At 42.1% G+C, this 24634-nt stretch overlaps 1 protein-coding gene across 1 annotated transcript in view; it reads left to right on the top strand.

The window, feature by feature from the left end:
- dnah12 (dynein, axonemal, heavy chain 12) overlaps positions 1–24634 on the top strand; it is a 357153-nt gene that overhangs the window by 21642 nt on the left and 310877 nt on the right. Inside the window, exons 5-6 of the mRNA XM_041191445.1 lie at positions 1147–1336; positions 19274–19349. Of these exons, the coding sequence (XP_041047379.1) occupies positions 1147–1336; positions 19274–19349 (266 nt within the window). The remainder of the gene's footprint in view (positions 1–1146; positions 1337–19273; positions 19350–24634) is intronic.

Here is a 24634-nt window from a genome sequence, read left to right as displayed (position 1 = left end):
AATATTTATAATATGAGGCATTTTGTTGGATTTTGATGTGACTAGTACCCTGCAAAGATCTATTCTGGGGCCTTAACTGTTCACTGTACTCATTAATGGCTTAATGGGAAAAGGAAGTATAGGATGAGGGGTGAAAGCACAGTTGAAAAGAAGATATTTTTGAAGGCTTTTAAAGGCAGGGGAGCAATGACAAATAGAGATTTTGAAGGAGGAATTGCAGTAGATGAGAGCACAATGATTAAAAGAATCCTAATTGACACTGGAGCAAAGGGAATAGTCGGATAGTATCAGAAGAGATGTGGAAACTGGGTTTGGGAAGACCAACAAGGAGAGAGTTGGGGAGGCCTAGCCTCAAGATGGTAAAGACATGAATTAGGGTTTCAGCAATAGTGGAGAGATAATGGCAGAGAGAGAGATGACATTTTAAAGGCAAAAGAAAGTAGTCTTGACAACTCATCAGATGTGAGGAAAAATGCTGAGTTCCGGACTGACCAAAAAAACTTTGTTTAAACAACTTTGGGTTTTGTCTATGGCGACAGGAGGCCAAAGCAGCCCAAGCTAAACTCACATAGCTCTCTATGGAGGCTCAAGGGTTGGCTTTGGTTTTGCTGTTATTTATCAAGAGGAAATTTTCGCTTTTTCAAGACTTCATTACAGTTGCAGGGTGGCAATAATTCTAAGGGTCTGTGGAGCGGTGGAGTTGAATGTCATTGGTGCGAGTGTGAAAGCTGGCATTCATGCTTCCGTGAAGAATGATGAAGAACTTGCAAACCAGGAAAGCTAGGGTACACCACATGTACTGCATGAGCACTGGAGGGTGACAATATAGTGTCTACATTGAGACAGATAGACTGGAATCATGAGGTAATATATATATGATTCCTCGTCTAGTCATGTAAATACTTGTGACTTTGTCAATAATTCACTGATTTGATTTTGCACTATTCTCTCTCCTTCCCTGCTATTAATATGAATTTCACATTTCAAGCATAAATAAAAATTTTTTTTAAAAAATTACCGCGTTGAGATTACTGTGATGAAATATGAGGGGACATTCTTTTGCAGTGTGTAACAGAAATAGTAATTACTCCAGAAGTTTGGTGTTTGTCTGAAATATATCTCCTAATGAGTTCTATGTAATTTCAGTTAAATTACCTGTTCATGAAGCGCTGTGTGGAGAGTAGCCCTGTGGTACCAATCCAGCAGGAGTGGCTGGACTCTATTCTGACTCTGGTACCGCTCTCACTTAGAGAAGGAAAGGTGAGAGAGACCATTGTAAATGAACTATTTGATGAAGTCATCGTGGACTTTGAAAAGAGCATGAAGAGATTTCTGGGTATGTATTTTTTTAACATAAACTGAACATGAATATTTTATCATAAAGACAAAATACTGCGGATACCTGGAAATCTGAAACAAAAACAAAAAATGCTAGTAAAACTCAGCAGGTCTGACAGCATCTGCGGAGAGAAAGACAGAGTTAACGTTTAGAGTCCGTATGACTCTTCTATTTTATTCATCCAGGAGACCATTTAATTATTAAATGCACTAGATAATAGAAAATACAACCAACTGATCACTTAAACTGGCTGAATATCTGACTATGTGAAGAATGGCCTCTTGAAAGATCATTAGTGCCTATAAAGCACAACCCAGTAGAAGTCACCATATTAAAAAAAAATCAGTAAGGGGAGAAAATCTGATGATATCATTTGTTACTATAACCAAATTTACTGCAGTGGAAAAACATATTGGATAGGTGTGTTTCTTAAAAAAACAATTAAGTTGAAATTGTTGCACCATTTACAAATATTTAATGGATTAATTTACAATTTTAAAAAATACAGGGCAGGTTTTCTTAAAAAAATGTCATATTATTAAAGTATAAAATGAGTGGAGAGGCTGCAATAACTGCTAGATTATACCTATCAGGAAAGGATGAACAGCATGTGTCCCTATTTTCCTGAAAAGAGAAGATCGAACCTACTAGAAGGCTTTAAAGATATATGAAGGTTTTTGATAGACTAGGCACAGAAAAGAGTCTTTCCTGTTGTGTGAAAGAGAAAAATTAGAGATGATCAGCATAAGATAGTCACCAAACCATCAAATAGAGAATTCAGCAAAAGATTTTATACCCAAGAGTGGTGAGAATGTGAAATTCCTGACCAGAGGGAGTACTTGTGGCAAATAGTATAGATGCATTTAAGGAGAAACTGGATAAGCTTGTGTAAGTAATTCTAAGCCTCCTGAAAAGTGTATGCCATTGTTAATGCGTAAATCGGTCACAACTTGTAGTGAGGAAGAGGTGCCCTGTTTTTTGCAAACTGTCACATCACCAATTTGTGTTTCTTCACCGTTGGCATTGTGAAAATAGTATCTCTAGAATTTTCATGAAGGTCCTGCATTTGCTCATGAACTGCCCAAACTCACCATAGAGGGTTAATTCTAGTAATTAACAGTATATGTACCCTTTTGATTATATCTTTGTTATTAATTGCCCAAAAGCCTCTCTTGCCCAGCCTTGGTTCAAACGTGGACAACAGAGCTGAACCCAGAGGTGAGGTGAGAGTGACTGCCCTTGACATCAAGGCAGCATTTGACCAAATGTGGTATCAAGGAGCCCAAGCACAACTGGAGTCAATAGGAATCAGGGGGAAACTCTCCGCTGGTTGGCATCATACCTAGCACAAAGAAAGATGATTGGGGTTGTTGGAGGTCAATCAACTCAGTTCCAGGACATCACTACAGGAGTTCCTCAGAGTAGTGTCCTAAACCCAACCATCTTTAACTGTTTCTTCAATGATCTTACTTCCATCATAAGATTCGCTGATGATTGTACAATGTTCAGTACTCCTCAGATACTAAAGCAGTCCATGTCCAAATGCAGCAAGATTTGGACAATATCCAGGTTTGGGGCTGACAAGTGGCAAGTAACATTCGCGCCACGCAAGCGTCAGGCAATGACCATCCCCAACAAGAGAGAATCTAATTCTTGCCCCTCGACATTCAATGGCATTACCACCACTGAATCCCCCACTATCAACACACCATTGACCAGAAACTGAAATGAACTAGCCACATAAATACTGTGGCTACAAGAGCAGTTCAGAAGCTAGGAATCCTGTGACGAGTAACTCACCTCCTGACTCCCTAAAGTCTGTCCACCACCTAGAAGGCACAGGTCAGGAGTGTGATGGAATACTCTCCACTAGCCTGGAAGAGTGCAGCTCCAACAACACTCAAGAATCTTGACACCATCCGGGACAAAGCAGCCTGCTTGATTGCCACCCCTTCCACAAACATTCACTCCCTCCACCACCGATGCATAGTGACAGCAGTGTGTATCATTTACACGGTGCACTGCAGAAGCTCACCAAGGGTCCTTAGGCAGCACCTTCCAAACCCACGACTGCTACCATCTAGAAGGACAAGGGCAGCAGATACGTGGGAATATCACCACCTTGAGCTTCCACTTCAAGCCATTCACCATCCTGACTTGGGAATATATCGCCGTTCCTTCATTGTCGCTGGAACTCCCTCTTAACAGCATTATGTGTGTGCCTACATCACTGTTAGTTCTGTTGAAGGGTCATGAGGACTCGAAACGTCAACTCTTTTCTTCTCCGCCGATGCTGCCAGACCTGCTGAGTTTTTCCAGGTAATTCTGTTTTTGTTTTGGATTTCCAGCATCCGCAGTTTTTTTGTTTTTAAGTTATGCCTTGGTGCTTGTTTGAAAGTTCTGGTGATGAACATTCTGCCAAATGACTTTGACAGTCTGCTGAGGGAAACATCTGAACGAACATTACATGAGACCACTGCCTGATGGATTTGTGGTTCAAAGGTATTTTTCTGCACCATTTTTTCCGCCGAGGACAGGCGGTACAACATAGTCCAGCTGACTGGAGCATTCATGGACATGGTAACATGTCTGGACTCACCTCACAACACTGGGGACAAACAGAACCTCAGCACATAGTGACACTTGGTGTTTGCGTTTTGAGGGTCCATGCACATCTTGATGGAGCCACACACAAAGGTGGCCATCAGGATGAAGGTGAAGTTGGGTAAGATTTTTCACTCTTTATTTAGATGTTTGTATATCATATCCTATGGAAATGGTCCATTTTCGATCTCCAATTAAAACTGGAGTTAGCTCAGTGACCGCCACGGTGCAGGATCAGGGCATGGACCAGACCTGTGCCATGCAGAGCAGCACCAAGAGTGCCTTGCACCTGATGACCAAGTTCTTACCCACATGGGAGAGGGAGCCTAGTTCCCAAATGCCCAGATTTTATTTCACCATGGCTCTACACTCCTTCTAGTTTTTGGCACATTCTCCAGCCCCTCCAAACCGTATCCCTATAACTTTTCGGTAGTCTGATCTGACTCTGAAGCGGCCAAAGGATTGGTTGGCCCAGTTCCCAAAGAACATGGCACTGCTCTTGCTGTGAACTACTTTGGTTCCCGAGGCCAGCTCAAACTAGTCGCAAATTCTCATCTGTCTGTGCTTTAACAGTCGGCCCAAGCAGAAGACAACAACTCCGTCCGTGTATAAGGAGGCTTTGACCTAAGTGCCTCCACTGCCTGGGATTGTCATCCCTCTTATACCCGCATCATTCCTGATGGATTCAACAAAAGGTTCGATACAGTACATGAACAAGAAAAGGTACAGAGCACAACCTTGCCTGACTCCAGATTTGATCGGAAAGCTTTCTGATTCCCACCCATTGATTGAAACTGTACTATTCATGTTGGTGTAAAGCAGTTGGTTCCAATTGTGGATTCTCTCTCTAAACTCCATTTTGGACACCCCGTCTATCATGTAGGGCTGCAATGTTCTGTCAGAGGCCTTGTCCTGATCCAAGCTAATGAGACAGGTGTACACCCTCCTGTCCTGCACATAGCCAACCATATCCCTGAATAGCGTGAGGTTATCAAAGGTCTTCCTGCCAGGTACAATGCAGGTCTGATTAGGGTGGATCACCAACTCCAGAATAGACTTGATCCGATTGGCAATGATCTTGAGCAGAATTTGACAGTGGAATGTGTGCCAAGTTCTGATTTCCTTCCTCTTCTGCTTGTGGATGAGGGTGATGATGCCTTTCGTCATTGATTCTGACATGTTGCTGGCCTGAAGTATACTCTTATACAATTGCAGCATGCCTAGACCGATCCATCCCCACAGCTCGTCCAGTAAGCCATCACTTCTGGGGGTTTTACTGATCTTGAAGGACCTGATGGCCTTTGTCACCTCGTCCGGATTAGCGGTTTTTCCAGACTTTCCCGTCTACTGTCATCTAAGACCTCTGTCTTAGAGTACAGGAAGGACTGGGAAGCTGTACTGTCAGTGGGCTTGCCCTCTCTATGTCATGCTGTGATGACGTTACTGCGCTACCCTCTTCCTTCAGGCTGTTGAACCCCAAGGTGTCTCTGTGTAGCTTTTGGAAGAAGCAGTGCAAGCAAGTTTCACCCTGTTCCCCTAGAAGATGACCTTGGAGGCCACTGAGGCAAACAGTGAGGCCTGCTGGCTCTTCACTTCTTGGAGTTCCTCATTGGCGGAGTAGATTCTGCATGCTTTTCTAGAGTTGGGATATTTTCCTCTTTTTTTATATATATATATATATATAGATATATATATAGGGTTTCACGGTTCTCCAATCTTTAATCCCTTTTGAGTTCCTCAGTGTTTACTGATGTCACCAGTTTCACGTTTAGCTTCCTTGTCCCACTGCCAACCTCCTGGTCCTCCTATAGGTGACAGTTGGCAGTGGTCAGACAAGAACGCAGATTTGACATTGGTGGATCTGAATGTGAGCACTTGGGACACAAAGAAGATGTCTTTCTTATGGATCTATGGCCTCAGCCAGGTGTATCTATGTATCACTCCATCTGCAGGGTTCCCGAAGACATCATGCAGCTTGGTGTTTCTTATTGTTCCCATCAGAAGCCTGGATGTGGCATCAGTTTGCTCTTGCTCCAGCAAGATTGTTCAGCTGCATCGATGATGCAGTTGAGTCATCACCTAGAAAGACCGCCCTGGGTGTCACCATCAGCACTGGAAGCTGCTGGAGGCCAGTCCATCTGCTACTCACTGTTTAAAAGTGGAGTGTTCATGTTGATTAACTAGAACGGTGTGTTTTTGTACATTACATCTACTAGGCAGAGGCAACTGTCCACCACCTTAACTTTAGAGATGGTGAAGTTGCCTCCTCACAGGCTAGAGGAATGGAAATCATTTTCCCCTGACCAGATCAATGGCCCATAGTTATATCATCATGACCATTGCCTGTAGGTGCTGAGGTGAGATATTCCGCACTCCTCCAGAAATAGCAGGTTACCTTTGACTTTGATGAGATACCCCAAGGTCAAAACATGTTGCATTGTAAACTTAACGTTATACATTTAATGGGGGCAATCTTTAGAACCGTTAAAATGTCATGTCACTTACCAGTCTCATTGTCTGTGCTAGTCCCAGCCCTTGGGTATATTCCTGCATACCCATAAGATTCACAGATTGATTGTTGTTGGGCTGAGAAAAATGTCCTGTTCCCTCACAGTAAGGTTGTTTTCACAGAATCACAAGATCTTTACAGTGCAAAAGGCCATTCGGCCCATTGTGTCTGCACTGGCCCTCTGAAAGAGCATTCTACCTAGTCCCATTCCCTGCCTTATCTCCATAACCTTGCACATTCTTTCTTTTCTGATAGCCATCCAATTCCTTTTTGAATACCTTGATCAAACCTGCCTCCACCATCCCCTCAGGAAGTTCATTCCAGACTCCAACCACCCCCTGGGTGAAAATTTTTTTCCTAACATCACTTTTACTCCTTTTGCCAATTATTTGAATGTTTGCCCTCTTGTTCTTGATGCTCTCTTGAGTGGGAACAGTTTCTTACTATTTACCCCATTCATACCCCTCAGGATCTTGAATACCTCTATCAATTCTCATCTCAGCCTTTTTCGTTCCTCCAAGGAAAATAGTCCCAACCTCTCAAATCTATCTGCATAGTTACAGTTCTTCATCCCTGGAATCATTCTTGTGAATCTCTTCTGTACTCTCTCCAATGTCTTCACACCCTTCTTCAAGTATGGTGTCCAGAACTAGATGCAGCACTGCAGTTGAGGCCTAACTAGTGTTTTACACAAGTTCAACATGATCTTATTCTTACACTCAATGCCCCTCTTATTAAAGGTTAAGATACTATATGCTTTATTAACTTCTCTCTCAACATGCCCTGCCATCTTAAATTACTTATGTACATCTACACAGAGGTCCCTCTGTTCATGCAGCTCCTTCAGAGTTTCTCCCTTTATTTTATAATGTCTCACCATATTTTCCTGCCAAAATGAATCACCTCACATTTGTCTGCATTGAACTTCATCTGCCACTTGTCTGCGCAATCTACCAACATATCCATGTCCTATTGAAGTTCAAGACTATCCTCATCACAGTTGACAATGTTTCCAACCTTCGCATCACCTGCAAATTTTGAAATCATGCCCTAAACACCACAATCTAATTCATTGATATATATCAGGAAGAGTAATGGTCCCAACACTAACCCCTGGGGAGCTCCACTACAAACCTCCTCCAATCTGAAAAACATCCATTAATCCCTACTATTTGCTTCCTGTCACTCAGCCAATTTCTTATCCAAGTAATTTCTTGTCTCTCCCTATTATTCTGAGCTAGAATTTTGCTCACAAGTTTGTTGTGTGGCACTGTGTCAAATGCCTTTTGAAAATACATATACACCACACCAACAGCTTTGCCCTTATCAACCTTCTCTCTTTCCTCCCCAAAAAACTCCAGCAAGTTAGTTCAACATGATTTTCCCTTAATGAACCCATGCTGGCTTTTCTTAATTATCCTGCACTTGTCTAAGTGACTATTGATTTTGTCCTGAACAATAGTTTCCAGAAGATTCCCTACCACTAAAATCAAACTGACTGGTCTGTTGTTACCGGCTTCATCCTTGCACCCTTTTTTGAACAAGGGTGTAGCATTCGCTATTCTCCAGTCCTCTGGTACCACCTCTGTGTCTAAGGAAGACTGGAAGATTATCACTAGTGCCTTTGCAACTTCCACTCTTACTTCCCTCAGTATCCTTGACGCATCTTATCCAGTCCTGGTACCTTATCAATTTTAAGTAAAGATAGCCTTTCTAAAACCCTCTCCTTCCCAATTGTAAATTCTTCTAGTGTACCAGTTATCTCCTGCCTCACCTCAGCCTGGATAAAAACAGATGCAAAGTACTCATTTAATATCTCCTCTATTTCTCCTGCCTCCACATGCAAGTCCCCTTTCTTTTATCCCTAATCGGCCCTACTTTTTCTTTTATCACCCGTTTATTATTTATATGCTTACAGAAAATGTTGATATTTCCTTTTATATTAGCTGCCTGTCTCGTTGCATGCTCTCTCCTTGCTCTTCTTATTGGATTTTTCACTTCCCCTCTGGTCCTTCTATATTCAGCCTGATTCTCCATTGTATTTTCTACCTGACATCTTTTATATGCGCACTTCTTCCTTTTTATCTTCACCTCTATCTCTCCTGTCATCCAGGATGCTCTGGATTTATTTTTCCTACTTTTCCCATTCAAGGAGATTATACCTTGACGTTGTCTGCAATACTTTTTCTTTAAAGATAGCCCATTGGTTCAGCCACCGTCTTTTCTGCCAATGTTTGATTCCAACTCACATGACTCAGATGCATTGCATTGAAGTTGGCTTTCCCCCAAATAATTATCCCTGCTCTGGATTGTTCTTTGTCCTTTTCAGTAGCCAACCTAAAGATACAGTGGTCACTGTCTCCTAAATGCTCTCCCACTGATATTTGACCCACTTGGGCCAACTCATTCCCCAGAACCAGGTCCAACACTGCCTTCCCTTTCGTTGGACCAGAAACATACTGCTGCAGAAAACGATCTTGAACACATTCCAGGAACTTGCATCCCTTTTGTCTATTTGCACTATTCCTACCCCTGCTATATTTGGATAATTGAAGTCCTTCATTATAATTACTCTAATTCTTGCACCTCTCTGTCATTTCTTTGCAGATTTGTTTCTCTACATTCCTTCCACTAGTTGATGGCCTATACACTATACCAATCAATGTTATTGCACATTTTTCATTCCTTACCTCTAGCCAGAGAGATTCCATCCTTGGCCCCTTTCAAACATCCTCTCTCTCCAGTACTGTAATGCCATCTTTAATCAATACTGCCACACCCCATCATCCCACTTTTTCTTCCTTTCTTGTCTCTCCTGACCACCTTGTACTCAGGAATATTTAGCGCCCAATCCTGTCCTTCTTTGAGCCAGTTCTCTGTTATAGCAATAATATCATAATTCCATTTGTCAACCTGTGCCTATTGTGCACCAATCTGATTAACCACACCACCTGCAATCACATTAGCCCTGATTTGGGCTTTTTTACTTTCCCCCTTACTGTGACCCCATCTAATGACTTACTATTGCCTGCTCTAATTCTATCAAAGTCTCCAAGTATTCTACCTTGATACTACTCTCTGATATATCCTCCTTATCAGTTAATACTTCCCTACTTCCTACTGCCAGTTCCTCTCCACTCCACTCTGAATTTCCCCTCTGGTTCCCTGCCAATCTAGTTTAAACCTTCCCCGACAGCACCAGCAAACCTCCCTGCAAGAACATTAGTCCCAGTCCTGTTAAGGTGCAACCTGTCTTCACTGTACAGATTTCACCTGCCCCAGAACCAGTCCCAATGCTTCAGAAATCTAACACCCTCCATCCTACTCCATTTCTCCAGCCATATGTTGAACTGCTCAATCTTCCTATTCTTATGCTCACTTCTATGTGGCATTGGGAGTAATCCTGAGATTACTGTTCTTGAGGTCCTGATTTTTAATTTCCTTTTTAATACCCTAAAATCTTCTTTCAGGACCTCATCCCCTTTCCTACCTTTGTCATTGGACCCAATGTGGACCATGACCTCTGGCTGTTCACCCTTTCCCAAAAGAATGTCCTGTAGCTGCTCTGTGACATCCTTGACTCTGACACCAGGGAAGCAATATACCATCCTGGAGTCATATCCACAGCCTCAGGAACGCCTGTCTGCTCCCTTCAATATGGAGTCCCCTACCACTATAACACTTCTACTATTCCTCCTCTGCTCCTGTGCAGCTGAGCTACCTGTAGTGCCACAAACTTGGCTCTTGCTACAGTCTTCTGAAGAACCATCTCGCTCACCAGTATCCAAAATGGAAAAATGGTTAGAGAGTGAGATAGCCTCAGGGGAATTGCCTGCCTGTTTCTCTTAAATACTCTGGTGGTTACCCATTCCCTCTCTGTCTATGTACTTAGCTGTGGTGTGACCATTTCTCTAAATGTGCTGTCCATGTAATCCTCAGCCTTGCAGATGCACTACAGTGACTCCGTTTGACTTTGCAATTTCAAGTTTCTGCAGCTGGTAACACATCCTGCAGATGTAGTCATCAAGAGCACTTTGTGCCTGCACAACTTCCCACACCCTGCTGGATGCAAATTCCACATGGCCAAGCTGCACTGACACACCTTAAACTTTATATAAGATGTTTACTACAGTAAGGTATAATATAATAACTCACCTGTCACTCACCAATTGTCTCCTCCATGCTGAGTCTAGAAAGGCCCATACTTACCAACCAATCAATTTATGGGACTCCTGTGACGTCATTTATAGATTTTATCTGTAAACCCCTGGTTCCCTTTCTCTGCTGTTTTATGGGCTCTCTTATGTTGTTTACTTCCTTAATTAACTTAGAATCATTCCTATGTATACCACATCTCTTCCCCCGGTGCACCAAATTACCACATGAACCTAATTCACTATCACTCAGTCTCTATCTCACTCAGATGTAGTTGCCTGTCTCCTCACATGCCCCTTACTTTTGCCTGGTGATATCAGTTTGGGGGATGGTAATCATGCAAGCAGGGAGGTGGGGGCTGATATCCCATTGGTGCTGTCTATCCCCTCTGTTCCTCATCGAGGACATTACTGCTCCAGGCCTCCCAGAGCCGGGCATCCCACATCATTGGGCTTTTTGGGATTCGGGTGCACTGGGCTCTTCGCTGTTTCCAGTGAGAGTCTTCTCTCCAGTTCCTTTGCCTTTTACCACTTCTTTTGCTGGTGTCGTCTTCCTTGCCCTTCCTCATCCAAGTCACTGTAGTACGTTTCAGATATGAGTCGCCTCTTGCCACTGGTTTGGGTGGTGATTTGGTCGCTTTTTCGGGTCTTTTTTGTGGTTTTCTATCTCACCACTTGCCACACACCTGCATATTCCTCTGCTGTCTCCTCTTCTGTTGATCCTGTTGCTGAGGAGGAGGCTCAGGGGACGGTTTTCATATCTGGCAACTTCTGTAGCATTTTCTTTCTTTCTCCTTTGTTGTCCCTCTTGGTGTCCTTCTTTTGTCATGTTTTTCTCACTGCGGGAGTTGGTGGTTGGGAGGATTACTGGTTTCTTTTGCAGCAGCATACTCGCTATTCCTTCCTCCCTCCTTGATCCCAGTAACTGAGGCAGTGTCATGGACAGGTCTTGTACAGGTGGCCTGCTCCACCACATGGGTTGCTGCATTTATTCTGCTTGCAGAGCTTGTCTGGTGACCTTCCCGCTTGTAGTTCTTGGATATGATTGGTCACTCTGTGACTGTATTTGTCATAGATGCAACAAACTCTGGGCTGCCCCACATAGACCATGCAGCCTCGACTTCCCCTGATAGCAAAGCTGGAAGGGGTAGTGGACGATGGTTCTCTTGGCATCCATCTTGACTTGCCATTTTACCCCAATGCTATTCCCAGCCACCTTCATGTACCTGGCAAGGAAAATGAGCACATCCACAGGAATATGGGGGTTGTACACATGGATGGTCACAATATGTTTCTGTTGCGACGGCAGCGTAAACAGCAGCTTCGCAATGAGGATTGAAAATGGCGACTAGTTTCATCTCTCCTTCAGCATCTTTGGGAGTTTCACTTCCTGCGATTTTAAAAAATATCACGTCGAAGTATCTGCTGCAGGGGAAATTTTGCTGGCAGTAGATGTCTCCAGCTTCAAATCCACACCATTCGAAAAGGACTCGTTTAACAAAGAAGGTCCTGTAACATGCCTGCACCTCCTTCACTGTTTTTCACTGCCACCCGAACTGTGTTGTACATCCTTTGGCTTGGAGTTCAGGTGTTGTTCACAGGACAGGCGCCAAGGCCTGAGCCAGTATGTAAACAACAACCATGGAGAGCTCCAAAACCAACACGGTGAAAGGTAGGACACAGGACCCCCAAAAATAAATAAAACCCAAAGAATACTGGGAGAAGCATCATGGTCTCTCCTCTGCCACAATGCCCTACAATGTTTGCTTCAGTCATACTTCTGATTGCAATAAGTGTTTCCCTGGTGCCTGCTGCCACAGAGCACCCCTCTTTTAAGAAATACAAAAGCAAAATAATGCAGATGCTGGAAATCTAAACTAAAAACAAAAAATGCTGGAAATGTTCAGAAGACTGGCAGCATCTGTGGGCAGAGAAACATTTCAGATTATGACTTTTTATCAACTGATCCTTTTTAAGAGATGTCAAACCCACAGTGGAAGAGCTTGGCAAAGCTATTGATTCACTATGGGCAAAGCTCCAGGTGCTGATGCAATACCACCTGAACTCAGCAAGCAGGAGAAACCAGCACTCCTGCAGCATCTGCACAAACTCCTCTGTCTCTGCTGGAGGGAGCGGGCAATGCCCAAGATATGTGTGATGTAAATATTGTGACCCTGTACAAGTACAAAGGAAACTGCAGCAATTGCAACAGCTATCAAGGCATCTCCCTGCTGAGCACGGTGGCAAAAGTATTTGTTCACCTTTCCCTTGTCAAACTGTAGATCTTGGTTGAACACAACTATCCCAAATTCCAATGTGGTTTCAGACCTGCAAGATCCACAATTGACATGACCGTCTCAGAATGGCAGCTGCAAGAAAACTGTTGTGAACAGATGAGACTACTGTATATTGTGTTCATCAATCTCACCAAGACATGTGAACAGAGGCAGTCTATTTAAGCTACTTGAGAAAATTGGCTACCTGCCAAAGCTGCTCAGTGTGATCCCCTCTTTCCATGACAATATGATGGGTAAGGTCAGCTATGACAGGGCAACATCGGAACCCTTAGATATCTGCAGTGGGGTCAAACAGGGTTGCATTTGGCACTGACAGACTTTGACATATTCCTCTCTTTGCTGCTGTCATATACCTTCAGTTCATCTACAGAGGGTGTCTACTTACATACCAAAACTGATGAAAGTTGTTCAGCCTTTTCTGTCTTAGATCCAAGTCAAAAGTGTGCCAAGTACCCACCAGAGATTTACTGTACACTGACGATGCTGCACTAGTATTCCAGACTGAGGAACACCTTCAACGGCAAATAGACAGATTCTCTCACAACTGTAAAAAGTTTGGTTTGATCATGACACCAGGAAGACACATGTCATGGTTCAGGACATTGTCATACTGCTATCCATCAGCATTAACACTGGAAATTGTTGATAGCTTCACATATCCAAACTCTACAATCATCAGCAATCTGTCACTTGATGCTGAAATCAACACATGCGTTGCAAAAGCTGCAGCAGTTTTGCACAAGTTGCATAAGAGAATGTGGAATAACAGCAACCTAACTGAGAACAGCAAACTGCGTTCTTAGCACACTCCTCTACAGTAGTGAGACCTGGAAAATCGATGCTTAGCAGAAGAAAAGGCTGAGCAGTTTCCACTTTCGTTGTCTCAGACATATCCTTGGCATCTCTTGGCAAGTCAAGGTGACCAACTCAGGTCCTGGAGCATGCTAATTCCATCAGCATACAAGCCAACAATGTGTACATTGGCTCAGCCACGTTCATTGGCTGAATGACAGCTGTAAATCCAAAATCATTCTGTTCAGTGAACTGGCCAGTGAGTTACAATGTCCTGGGTGTCCGTACCTCCACTGTGAGGACACCTGCAAGCGAGTTATGAAAATGGTGGAAATTGACACTGACAACTGGGAGACAGTCACTGACCACTGTGACCTCTAGAGACTGACTATTTGGAGGGCACTGGAAGAGGAGAGCAGAATGGAGAACTCAGCTGGCCGAGAAGAGACCTGGAGAAAGCAGGCCAAAAAATCCTGCACTTTCTCAGCTGCAGCTTCCCTCTGCAGCAAATGCAGCAGAGACTACTGCATCAGAGTGAGGCTTCTGAGCCACCCAGATGATGTTTAACACAGTTGACCATGGCGCAAACCACCTTCTCACAAGATGGAAGGCTGCAAAAGGATTGTCTCTAAGTGGTGTTATAGCTGTCTGATATTTAGTTCTCCCTACAGGCTTGCAGCCAATGAGCCATGTAGGTAGTGCTGCCAGCAGGCCTGCATAATTAAAATGATCAGGTGTCATTGAACCCCATGCCCATATATCCTTTACCCATGTCAAAAGCTCATCACCCTCCCTGATCAATGGATTGGGCTGAACCAGACAGATCACCAGTCCAACAAACTATTTAATCCAAAACTGAGCTTTTGATTCCATAACCTCTTGATCACCAAGATACCCTGAATTCTCAGTTTTCTTGAGCATCCTTATTCCCTTCAGCCCCGCTTAACAGCTGTCCTTTTGTCTTGTGATACAAGCATATGAATTAGGTGCAGGAGTAGGCCATCCAGCCCATCGAGCTTGTGCTGTCATTTGATAAGATCATGGCTGACCTGATTGTGGCCTCAATTCCACTTTCTGTCTACCCCCTATTCCCTTTGACTCCCTTGTCACCATGAATGTATACAAAATCTAGACGACCTATAGATGATCTGGACTTTCCTCGGTTAAACCTGTCCACCTCTACTCCTTTTCCTCCTTTAAGATCTTCCTAAAAAGCCACCTCATTGACTGACATCAGTCAATGCTCTTAACATTTCCTCCTTTGTCTTAGTGCCACATTCTTAAAAAAAATAAATGCAAGTTCTGGTTCTTCCTCCTTTGCTATTTCCAAGGGCTACAGTTTTTTATTAATTCATGGGATGTGAGCATCACTGGCTCCCAACCTAAACCCACCTGTTTCTTGGGGTTAAAATCCCACCCTCCCTGTACCAGCTTATCTTAGCTTTGCTGCTTTGAGACGAGGATCTTTTCTACTTGGGAGGTATCAATTACATGCAAGCTAGCTGCAAGCTTTTCAGCATTTCACAAAAAAATCTGCTTTTTCACTGCAACTGAAGGTTGTCATAATGAAACAATCAGGTCAGTTAGAAGGCACTCATACAGGCATGTTAAAATATTCTATACACTCCTGACTTGTGCCTTGTAGATGGTGGACAGGTTCTGGGGTGTCAGGCAGTGAGTTACTCGCTGCAGGATTCCTAGTCTCTTACTTGCTCTTGTAGCCACAGTATTTATATGGCTAGTCCAGTTCAGTTTCTGGTCAATGGTAACCCCTAACATGTTGAAAGTGGGGCATTCAGCTATGGTAATGCCATTGAATGTCATGGGGCAATGGTTAGGTTCTCTCTTGTTGGAGATGTTCATTGCCCAGCATTTGTGTGGCACAAATGTTATAGAGTCATAGAGGCCCTTTGGCCCATCAAGTCTGTGCCGGTCAAACAATTACCGAACTATTCTAATCCCATTTTCCAGCACTAGGCCCATGGCCTTGTACGCCATAGCATCGCAAATGCTCATCCAAATACTTATTAAATGTTATGACGGTTTCTGCCTGTACCACCCTTTCAGGCAATGAGTTTCAGATTCCCACCACCCTCTGGGTGAAAAAATTCTTCCTCACGTTCCCTCTAAACCTCCTGTGCCTTACCTTAAATCTATGCCCCCTGGTTATTGATCCCTCCACCAAGGGGAAAATTTCCTTCCTGTCTACTCTATCTATGCCCCTCATAATTTTATACACCTCAGTCAATCATGTCCCCCCTCAATCTCCTCTGCTCCAGGGAAAATAACCCCAATGTTACTTGCCACTTGTCAGCCCCAAGCCTGGATATTGTCCAGGTCTTGCTGCAATTGGACATGGACTGCCTCAGTGTCTGAGGAGTCATGAATGGTGCTGAACATTGTGCAATCATCAACGAACTTCTGACCTTATGATGGAAAGGATTTCAGTGATGAAGCAGCTAAAGATAGTTGGGCCAAAGCACTACCCTGAGGAACTCCTGCAGTGATGTCCTGGATCTCTCCAACCAGCGTAAAGTTATCCCCCTGATTCCCATTGACTCCAGTTTTGCTCTGGCTCCTTGGTGCCACACTTGATGTCAAGGGCAGTCACTCTCACCTCACCTCTGGAGTTGAGCTCTTTTGTCCAGGTTTGATGCAATGAGGTTAGGAGCTGAGTGACCCTGGCAGAACTCAAACTGAGCATCAGTGAGCAGGTTACTACTAAACAAATGCCACTTGATAGCACTGTTGATGATCCTTCCATCACTTTACTGATGATCAAGAGTAGAATGATGGGATGGTAACTGGCCGGGTGGGATTTGTCCTGCTTTTTGCATACAGGACATACCTGACCAAATTTCCACATAGCCGGTTGGATGCCAGTGTTGTATCTATAGTAGAACAGCTTGGCTAGGGGTGCAGCAAGTTCTGGAGTACAAGTCTTTGGTACTATTGCCGGCATATTGTCAGGGCCTTTGGATTTGCAGTATTCAGTGCCTTCAGCTGTTTCTTGATATCACATGGAGTGAATGCTGGGGACCTTCGGAGGAGGCTGAGATGGATTATCCACTCAGCACTTTTGGCTGAAGATTGTTACAAATGCTTCAGCCTTATCTTTTGCACTGATGCGCTGGGCTCCCCCATCATTGAGGATAGGGATATTTGTGGAGCCTTCTCCAGTGAGTTGTTTAATGGTCCACCACCATTCACAAATGGATGTGGCAGGACTTCAGAGCTTAGATCTAATCCATTGGTTGTGGAATCGCTTAGCTCTATCTATCACTTGCTGCTTATGTTGTTCGGCATGCAAGTAGCCCTGTGTTGTAGCTTCATCGGGTTGACACCTCATTTTTGGGTATGTCTGGTGCTGCTCCTGGCATGCCTTCCTGCACTCTTCATTGAACCAGGGTTGATCCCCTGGCTTGGTGGTAATGTTAGAGTGGGGGGATTTGCTAGGCCATGAGGTTACAGATTGTTGTTGACTACAATACTGCTGCTGCTGCTGATAGCCCACAGCACCTCATGGTTGAGGTGCTACATCTGTTCGAATCCATCCCATTTAGCACAATGTTAGCATCACACAACACGATGGAGGGTATTCTTGCTGTGAAGACAGGACTTTGCTTTCACAAGGACTGTGCAATGGTTACTCCTACCAATACTGTCATGGACAGATGGCAGACGCAAATGCAGCAGGTAGGTTACCACCTACCCCAGACCCAGTCTAGCAGCTGTGTCTTTTAGGACTTGGCCAGCTCAGTCTGTAGTGGTGCTGCCGAATCACACTAGCCACACTAGCCACCCTCAGTGATTCCTCCAAGTTGTGTCCACCATGGAGGAGTATTAATTCATTAGCGAAAGGTAATGAAGGGTATATGGTAATCAAAAGCTGGTTTGCTTGCCCTTGTTTAACCTGATACCATGAGACTTCATGGGGTCTGGAGCTGATGTTGAGCACTCCCAAGGCAACTCCTTCCTGACTGTATACTATTTGCCGCCACCTCTGCTGGACAGCTCCCAATGGCTGGACAGACCCAGGGATGGTTATGGTGGTGTCTGGGACATTATCTGTAAGGTATGATTCTATGAGGATGACTATGTCAGCCTGCTTGATTAGTCTGTGAGACAGCTCTCCAATTTAGGCACAAGTCCCCACATGTTAGTAAGGAGGACCTTTCAGGGGTTGATAGCTTTGCAGGTTTGCCATTGATGCTTGGTGGTCCATCCAGTTTCATTCCTTACTGACTTTCTAGCGATTTAATAAAAACTGACTGGCTTGCTAGGCCATTTAGAGTCAACCACATTGCTGTGAATCTGGAATCACATGTAGGCCACACCAGACATTTTGAACCAGATGGATTTTTATGCTTTATGGTCATCATTCCAGATTTTCATTGATTGAATTCAAATTCCACCATCTGCTGTAGTGGGATTTGAACCTAGATACTTGCATTACAAGTCCAGTGACAATACCACTACACCACTGCCTCCCCTATACAGTACTGAACCTGTAACATTCTGCCATTGTTTTGAGTGGCGTTGTTTTAACTCTTTAGTGAAATTACAGCCTTGAAACTATTTCTGACTAGGCATTGTGGCTCCATGTGTCATGGAGCCTGTGATCTGGACATTCCAGGTTGATGATTTCCACACAATACAATTTAAATAATTTCTAAATGTTTGAGTGACAATGCATACTTGACTCCCAGGCAAGATCATCAGACCATGCCCAATCACAGCCTGAAATGTTAATGCTGTTTCTTTCTCTGCAAATGCTGTCAGACCTACTGAGTAATTCCAGCATTTTCTGTTTTTATTTCATTGGACTACTTATTCCTTGGTTTTCTTAATTTTAGCAAAAAATGATTTTTTTGCTATAATAAGAGAATGGAGGAAACTATATTCCATATTTAGTATACTTTAGATTATTTAAAATAGATTGTTGATGGCAGAATTGTAATATTAGAAATATAACTTCTGTAGCCTGCTTTACTTTGATTTCATGGCTAGTATAATTCTATGCTTTGAAATTTTAGCCTTTGCAATATTGTGGCTAAAACTATTTGGCCTTATTTTAGTTTTGCTTGAAGTGCTTTTATGATTATCATACTCAGACATTTGATGCATGTTCATATAACCTTTAGATAACTAAATGCTCAGCCTAATAATTCAAACAGATAGACGTTGTTATCTTAAGGTTTGCACAGATCAATTCACCATCGATAGATCTGATCAGGGTACATAATGAAATTTGCTGATAAATTTCAAATTTGTGTTGTTTTCCAATCTTTCTTTCCTTTCATCTCTTTTGAAGGAAATATGATTCCATTATAGTTGGCAGCTTCTAGTCACTCTCAAGTGACATTATGTGTGAGACTATGTCATTTGATACTGTACTTGTACAGTGTAATAAATCTTAATCCCTCATTTATGTGAAACTAACAATTACGTCTGCAGTGAAAAATAAAACAAGAATACTCTGACACCTTTTGCATATTTGCTAATTTTAAAGCTAGTATATTAGCCTGGAATAAACAACCAAGCTTATCGACTTGTTGTCAATATTTTTATGTTTTAGTGAAAAGTGTTCTTGTAAAGCCAGAAGTGTCAGGGCTTGAATATGAAGACTCTGAACCTCTTCCTCAGGAACCCTCGTGAGTATAATGTCAGTATGGTCTGCTACTAAAGCAGATGAATACTCTTGTATTTTCTCATGCTATATTCTTCAGTTATTTGCCAGCCTTTGTGAAAGTATGGATATTTATACTATAGAGGAGCACCTTAAGAGTAAAGTTCTTGCATTTCTCTGTGCCTGTGTACACTTGGTTATTAAAAAAAAGTAATTTATAGCAGGAAGCTTCTCACCAATTTAACTTCTGAAAGTGGCAGCAGACATGTACTATAATAGTTGTTGGTTGTGAGACCTCTGTATGTGGCTGATCTCCAGACTTGGAGGTAAAAGCTGGAGTCTTATCTACAAATACATGCCAGTATAAGCAGAATTACACTGACACTGAATATTGAGATAGGAAAAAAATAGTTGGCTACCCACCATGAACATAGACATGAATTGCATGGAGAAAAATGAACTACATCCTTTAACTTTAACAGTATTACAAAGCCTAAATTCAGAAAAAAAGCACTAACTTTCAGTCATATATGGACTCGTTTAAAGGCAGGATTTGACCTTTTGGATAAGTGCTGATTCTGAAAGAATTTGGAGGTTATCCTATCCGCAGTCCCACCTTTTAATCTCGGCATTTTGAAGACCATTTTAAATTTGTTAATATAAACAGTTTATCAACATGTGTGGATAGAAAAGATACAGATCCAGCATCAAATGCACTGGACTGGAATTATATTTAATAACATAAAGAAAGCTATCTTCATGATGATTGTTCTTTATATTTTAGGAAGTAAGAATTGGCAAGAAGAGTTTTGCTACTGTGTGCAATCTTTATTTATCTGTGGAAAATAGCGATTGTGCTGCACAAACCTTTTACTTTCTCCAGCTGAGTGGGCAGCGGATAGTGGCTGCATTGCACAGCTCTTTACTGCCACAAGTGAGCATAGAATGGAAACTGGCTATTTTCCACATGCCCTTCAACTGCCCAAGGTGTGTCCATAGTATAGTACAGATCTTGGAGCAGAACTCGGCCATGTCCATTGGACTCAACACTGCTGTGCTTTCCAGCATTGTTAATAATTTCACTTTTGCTTTGCAGAGAAAAGGCATCATATGAATTGAGAGTAGATAAGTGTAACCATTGATTTTTATTTTTTTCTCTGATAAACAACTGTCAATTTCAGACTCTCTTCCAGATGACCAAAAATCAGTACTTGGAACTCAGCTTCTGTGAACTATAAGCCTTTCAATTGGACTGTCTGTTCCAGGACAGTTTTTATTTATGATGAGACATTTTAGCTGTTCTTCAGAATCAGTAAGGTTCTTGAAACATTAAGATCAAGGATTCATAGATTTATTAAGCATACAGCACATGCAATTGTTCTTAAATATGCACCCAAAAGACAACTACACCTGATGTTTGTAGACTCAAACATGTTGTAGTTTTGAGCACAGTATTTCAGGCTGGTGAATCTCAGTGCTCATTACATAATGACATTTTTAATATATTTTTCTTACCACCACAGTGTGAGAATACACTTTTCTACATTACATGGCTACACCAGAGGGTGCCTTTTATTATGCAGCATTTGATTATGTTCTGTTCTTGCGGATACAGATCCATACAAATATTGACCTGGGTGAAAATAATTAAATCTTTAAAGCATTTTTGTTTCTAACACCCTTAACTTGATTTCAGAAAAAATACACCTGAACTTTCTAGATCCAGGCTGTGATGTTTCCTGGGCAGGTGCATGTCTTAAACAAGACTTCAGCATCCCCCCCGCCCCACCCTCTCTCTCTCTCTATATCCCCCTCTTTAGTACAAAGGGAGCTTTTGTACTCGTATTATATCTGTGCTGCTCAAGTTAGTAACACTTCCTTAACCAGATACCTCCATTTATTTACAGTTGAATTTTTCATTCCTAAAACTATAAGTTATATTCTAAAACATACAGATTACGAACTAGATTTTCGCAACACTTTAGAATTACTGTATTTAATAATCATACAGTACTTAACTGTTTAACAAACAAAAGCTAAAGGTGAATATATTGCTATAATATAAAGAAAGATAAATAAAAGGATTATGCTCGCAGACCTCAAGTTAATTTGATCAACTTTTTTTCATTAAACCACTGTTTATTTCATGTGAGAATCTGCCTTTCTGAAAATCAACGGTCACTACTTTATTTTACAATCCTGTTGAGGACCTTTGACGTTTAAAGAAGGAATCTGAACACCCAGCAATTAACCATAGGAACTATTTCACAAGATTTCATTTTTTAAACAAACGTAAACTTTGTTTAATTTCTCTCTATATACAATAAAGCAAGCACCACTAACTTAACACTATAGCTTATAAAGACTTATGCTATAAACTCAGTTCTACTTTTTACTCCCTCACCAAGGATTCTCTTACGAAATCTTGAAGATACATTCACTTCTGTAGAGACCAACCCAAGGTATGCCATAACCCTCTGGAATTCACTTTAATTCTCCTCAGTGTTCAAATATCCTTCAAGGTATGATTCTACGAGGGTCCTTCCATTAGCTTTTTTTGGGCAACGTGACCGCTTTTCTTCATAGATCTCATGATTGTAAATGCCTCAGCTCCTTGTTCGGGTGGCCAGTAGATACCCAACTGCTTTCCCACAGTTTTCCAAACCAACTCAGCTGACTGCTTTCTGCTGCAGGGCTCTATGAGGACCACTGTGGATTTCTTCCACTAGCTGCAAGTTAGACCAAATCTTCCAGTTGCTTTTATCTCACGAAATCCAAACTGAGATAGAGTCCCACCTGCATTCCACGTGGTAAATGTTGAAATTAGTATTTTCTCTGCTTGATGTGCAGGCCTAACTGACATCATCCTCTGTTGGCTCTCTCAATCTAGATAGGTGCAGCATACACCAAAGCAAAACTGCAACTGCCTTTCTGTTCCCAAACTGAACTGCTTGCCCTGTCAGTAAACACACATAACAAGCAAGAGAACCTTCTACCCCCACATTCCATCCCTATGACAACATGGCATGCTTTTATGGTCTCAAACAGAAATGTAAACAAATTATTTTACCTTCAACACACCTCTTTTTATTTTGTAGCCCATTTAAATAATTTATATTGCTAATGGAGTTTATGACCCTTTCTCCAATATTTCTGTCCATTTTTTCATCTAGGAACTACATAAACAATTTAAATCTTTATTGAAGTAAGGGTAGAATCCTGGCTCCATTACAAACTCAGAGAAGGGTCATTCATTGTTCATGTTTTACATTTCTACCTCTGACCTTGTAAGATAAACATAGGTTAGCTTTTAACTGTAATTAACTCCAAACTTGTTTGAAGTGCGTTCAGTTGAAATCCAAACAATCCCTTCATTTATCTAAAAATGCAAATTGTCTTCAAACCTTACATGCTAAGCCAGCATCCATATTTACTTATTAACATTTCAAGCACATTTCTACACCTAACTTCTTCTGATGATTTCAAGCTTGCAGTCTACTTGACTCCAAATGTAATTAAATCGCATAGACAGAACCACCCATAAACCTACTTCACAATAAACCTGAAAAATATAATGAAAATTATTACACTTTAATCACAAGTCTCATTTTAAAGCTAGGCACTCTGTCCTTACTTTGTAAAATATTTTGATTATACATGAATTTATTACAGTTAAATAGCAAAGTAAATGACAATTTCAGAAGCAGAGAAGTAAAGTTGATTGGAGCAATGAGTTTCTAGGTAGTATAGCTGAGGAGCTTGGAGATATAATACAGATATAGCAGTATAACCATTGGTAGAAGGGTGTTACAGTATGGCAAGTTTGCAGAAGCATTCTTTGTTATAAACATGGACACAGGAATTTATATAGAGAAAAGTTGATAATAGGAAGTGAAGTTTTGTAGACAGTGAAAGCATGCAGAACAGATATTTTATGTAGAAATTGGAGCCTATCTGAAGGCAAAAAATGTAGCTCGCATGGCAAATACAGAGGCAGGAAATTGGTGTGTGGGATAGTGATAGAACAGCACAGCTGGCTAATGGTTGGTAAAATGGAGTTGATGTATGTGACTGATACAAGGAAAGTTGCCCTGTTTACTACCTCAGGGCACTCCTCCCAGAGGACAGCAGGCTGGGCAGGAGTTGGGAGCCAGGCTCAACTTATATGGACTACCTACAAAATGTGGGGACAGAAGTGGAAGAACATTGCACATCATAAGAAACTTGGGAAGATAAAACTGCACAATGTGTGCATTTTATAAAGTTTTGTTAGGCAACCTGTGGTCATTGCAACCCACACAAAACACTACAATTCTTTCATTGCTGATAACAGCCATACTATACACATGAGGCACACCATAAATTATAATTGAAAATCGTAGAGGCTCACATTTTTAAATTGCTCAACTGTTACATAACCTAGGTGCATGGTAATTTAATGGCTTGGCTGCAGTTTGAACATATGCATGGCTTCCTTCAGCTTACAGTATGTTAACATTACTTCCCTGCTTGCGCGACAAGATCGCATTTAATAGAAGGGAACATAGCTGCTCAGAAAGTAATACGTCATTCCTTGGAGGAGGCCACCTTGAACAACTTTGTGGTAAAAGAGTATCAAGGTGGAAAAAGTAGATGAGATCGCAGGCCTTTTGGAAAAGCTTGTGGACTGTCTTCTGCTACAAATCAGTTCTCATGTCTTGCCCCTTTCTCACTCTCGCACAGGTGTACATTCAACTACACAAGCACACATCTTTTAGGGCAAATTTTGTGGAATGTGTGATGAATCTGTAATTTGCAGCTGCTGTCTGCAATGACTGTGATTTCAAAGCTTTTATTTTTTGAGACAGTCACTAACTGAAAAAAAACAAAGGGATAGACCATCTCGGACTGAGATCAGAAGAAACTTCTTCATTCAGCGAGTGGTGAACCTATGGAATTCTCTACCACAGAGGGCTGTGGAGGCCATATTTAAGAAGGAAATAGATAGATTTCTGGACTCTAAAGGCATCAAGGGGTATGGGGAGAGTGCAAGAGTACGGCGTTCTGATAGATGATCAGCCATGATCATATTCAATGAAGGAGCAGGCTTGAAGGGCTGAATGACCTACTTTTCCTCCTATTTTCTATGTTTCTATTCCCTAGAATTTAGAAGAATGAGAGATGACCTAATTAAAATATATACAATTCTTAAGGGGCTTAACAGGGCAGATGCTGGGAAGATGTTTCCCTGACTGGAGTGTCAAGAACTAGGGGGTCTCAGGCTCAAAATAAGGGGCCAGCTATTTAGGACTGAGGTGAGGAGAAATTTCT

The sequence above is a fragment of the Carcharodon carcharias genome, chromosome 7 (assembly GCF_017639515.1).
Source record: "Carcharodon carcharias isolate sCarCar2 chromosome 7, sCarCar2.pri, whole genome shotgun sequence".
Lineage (NCBI taxonomy): Eukaryota > Metazoa > Chordata > Chondrichthyes > Lamniformes > Lamnidae > Carcharodon > Carcharodon carcharias.
The sequence above is the reverse complement of the archived record's forward strand: the minus strand, read 5'-3'. Positions and strand labels throughout refer to the sequence as shown.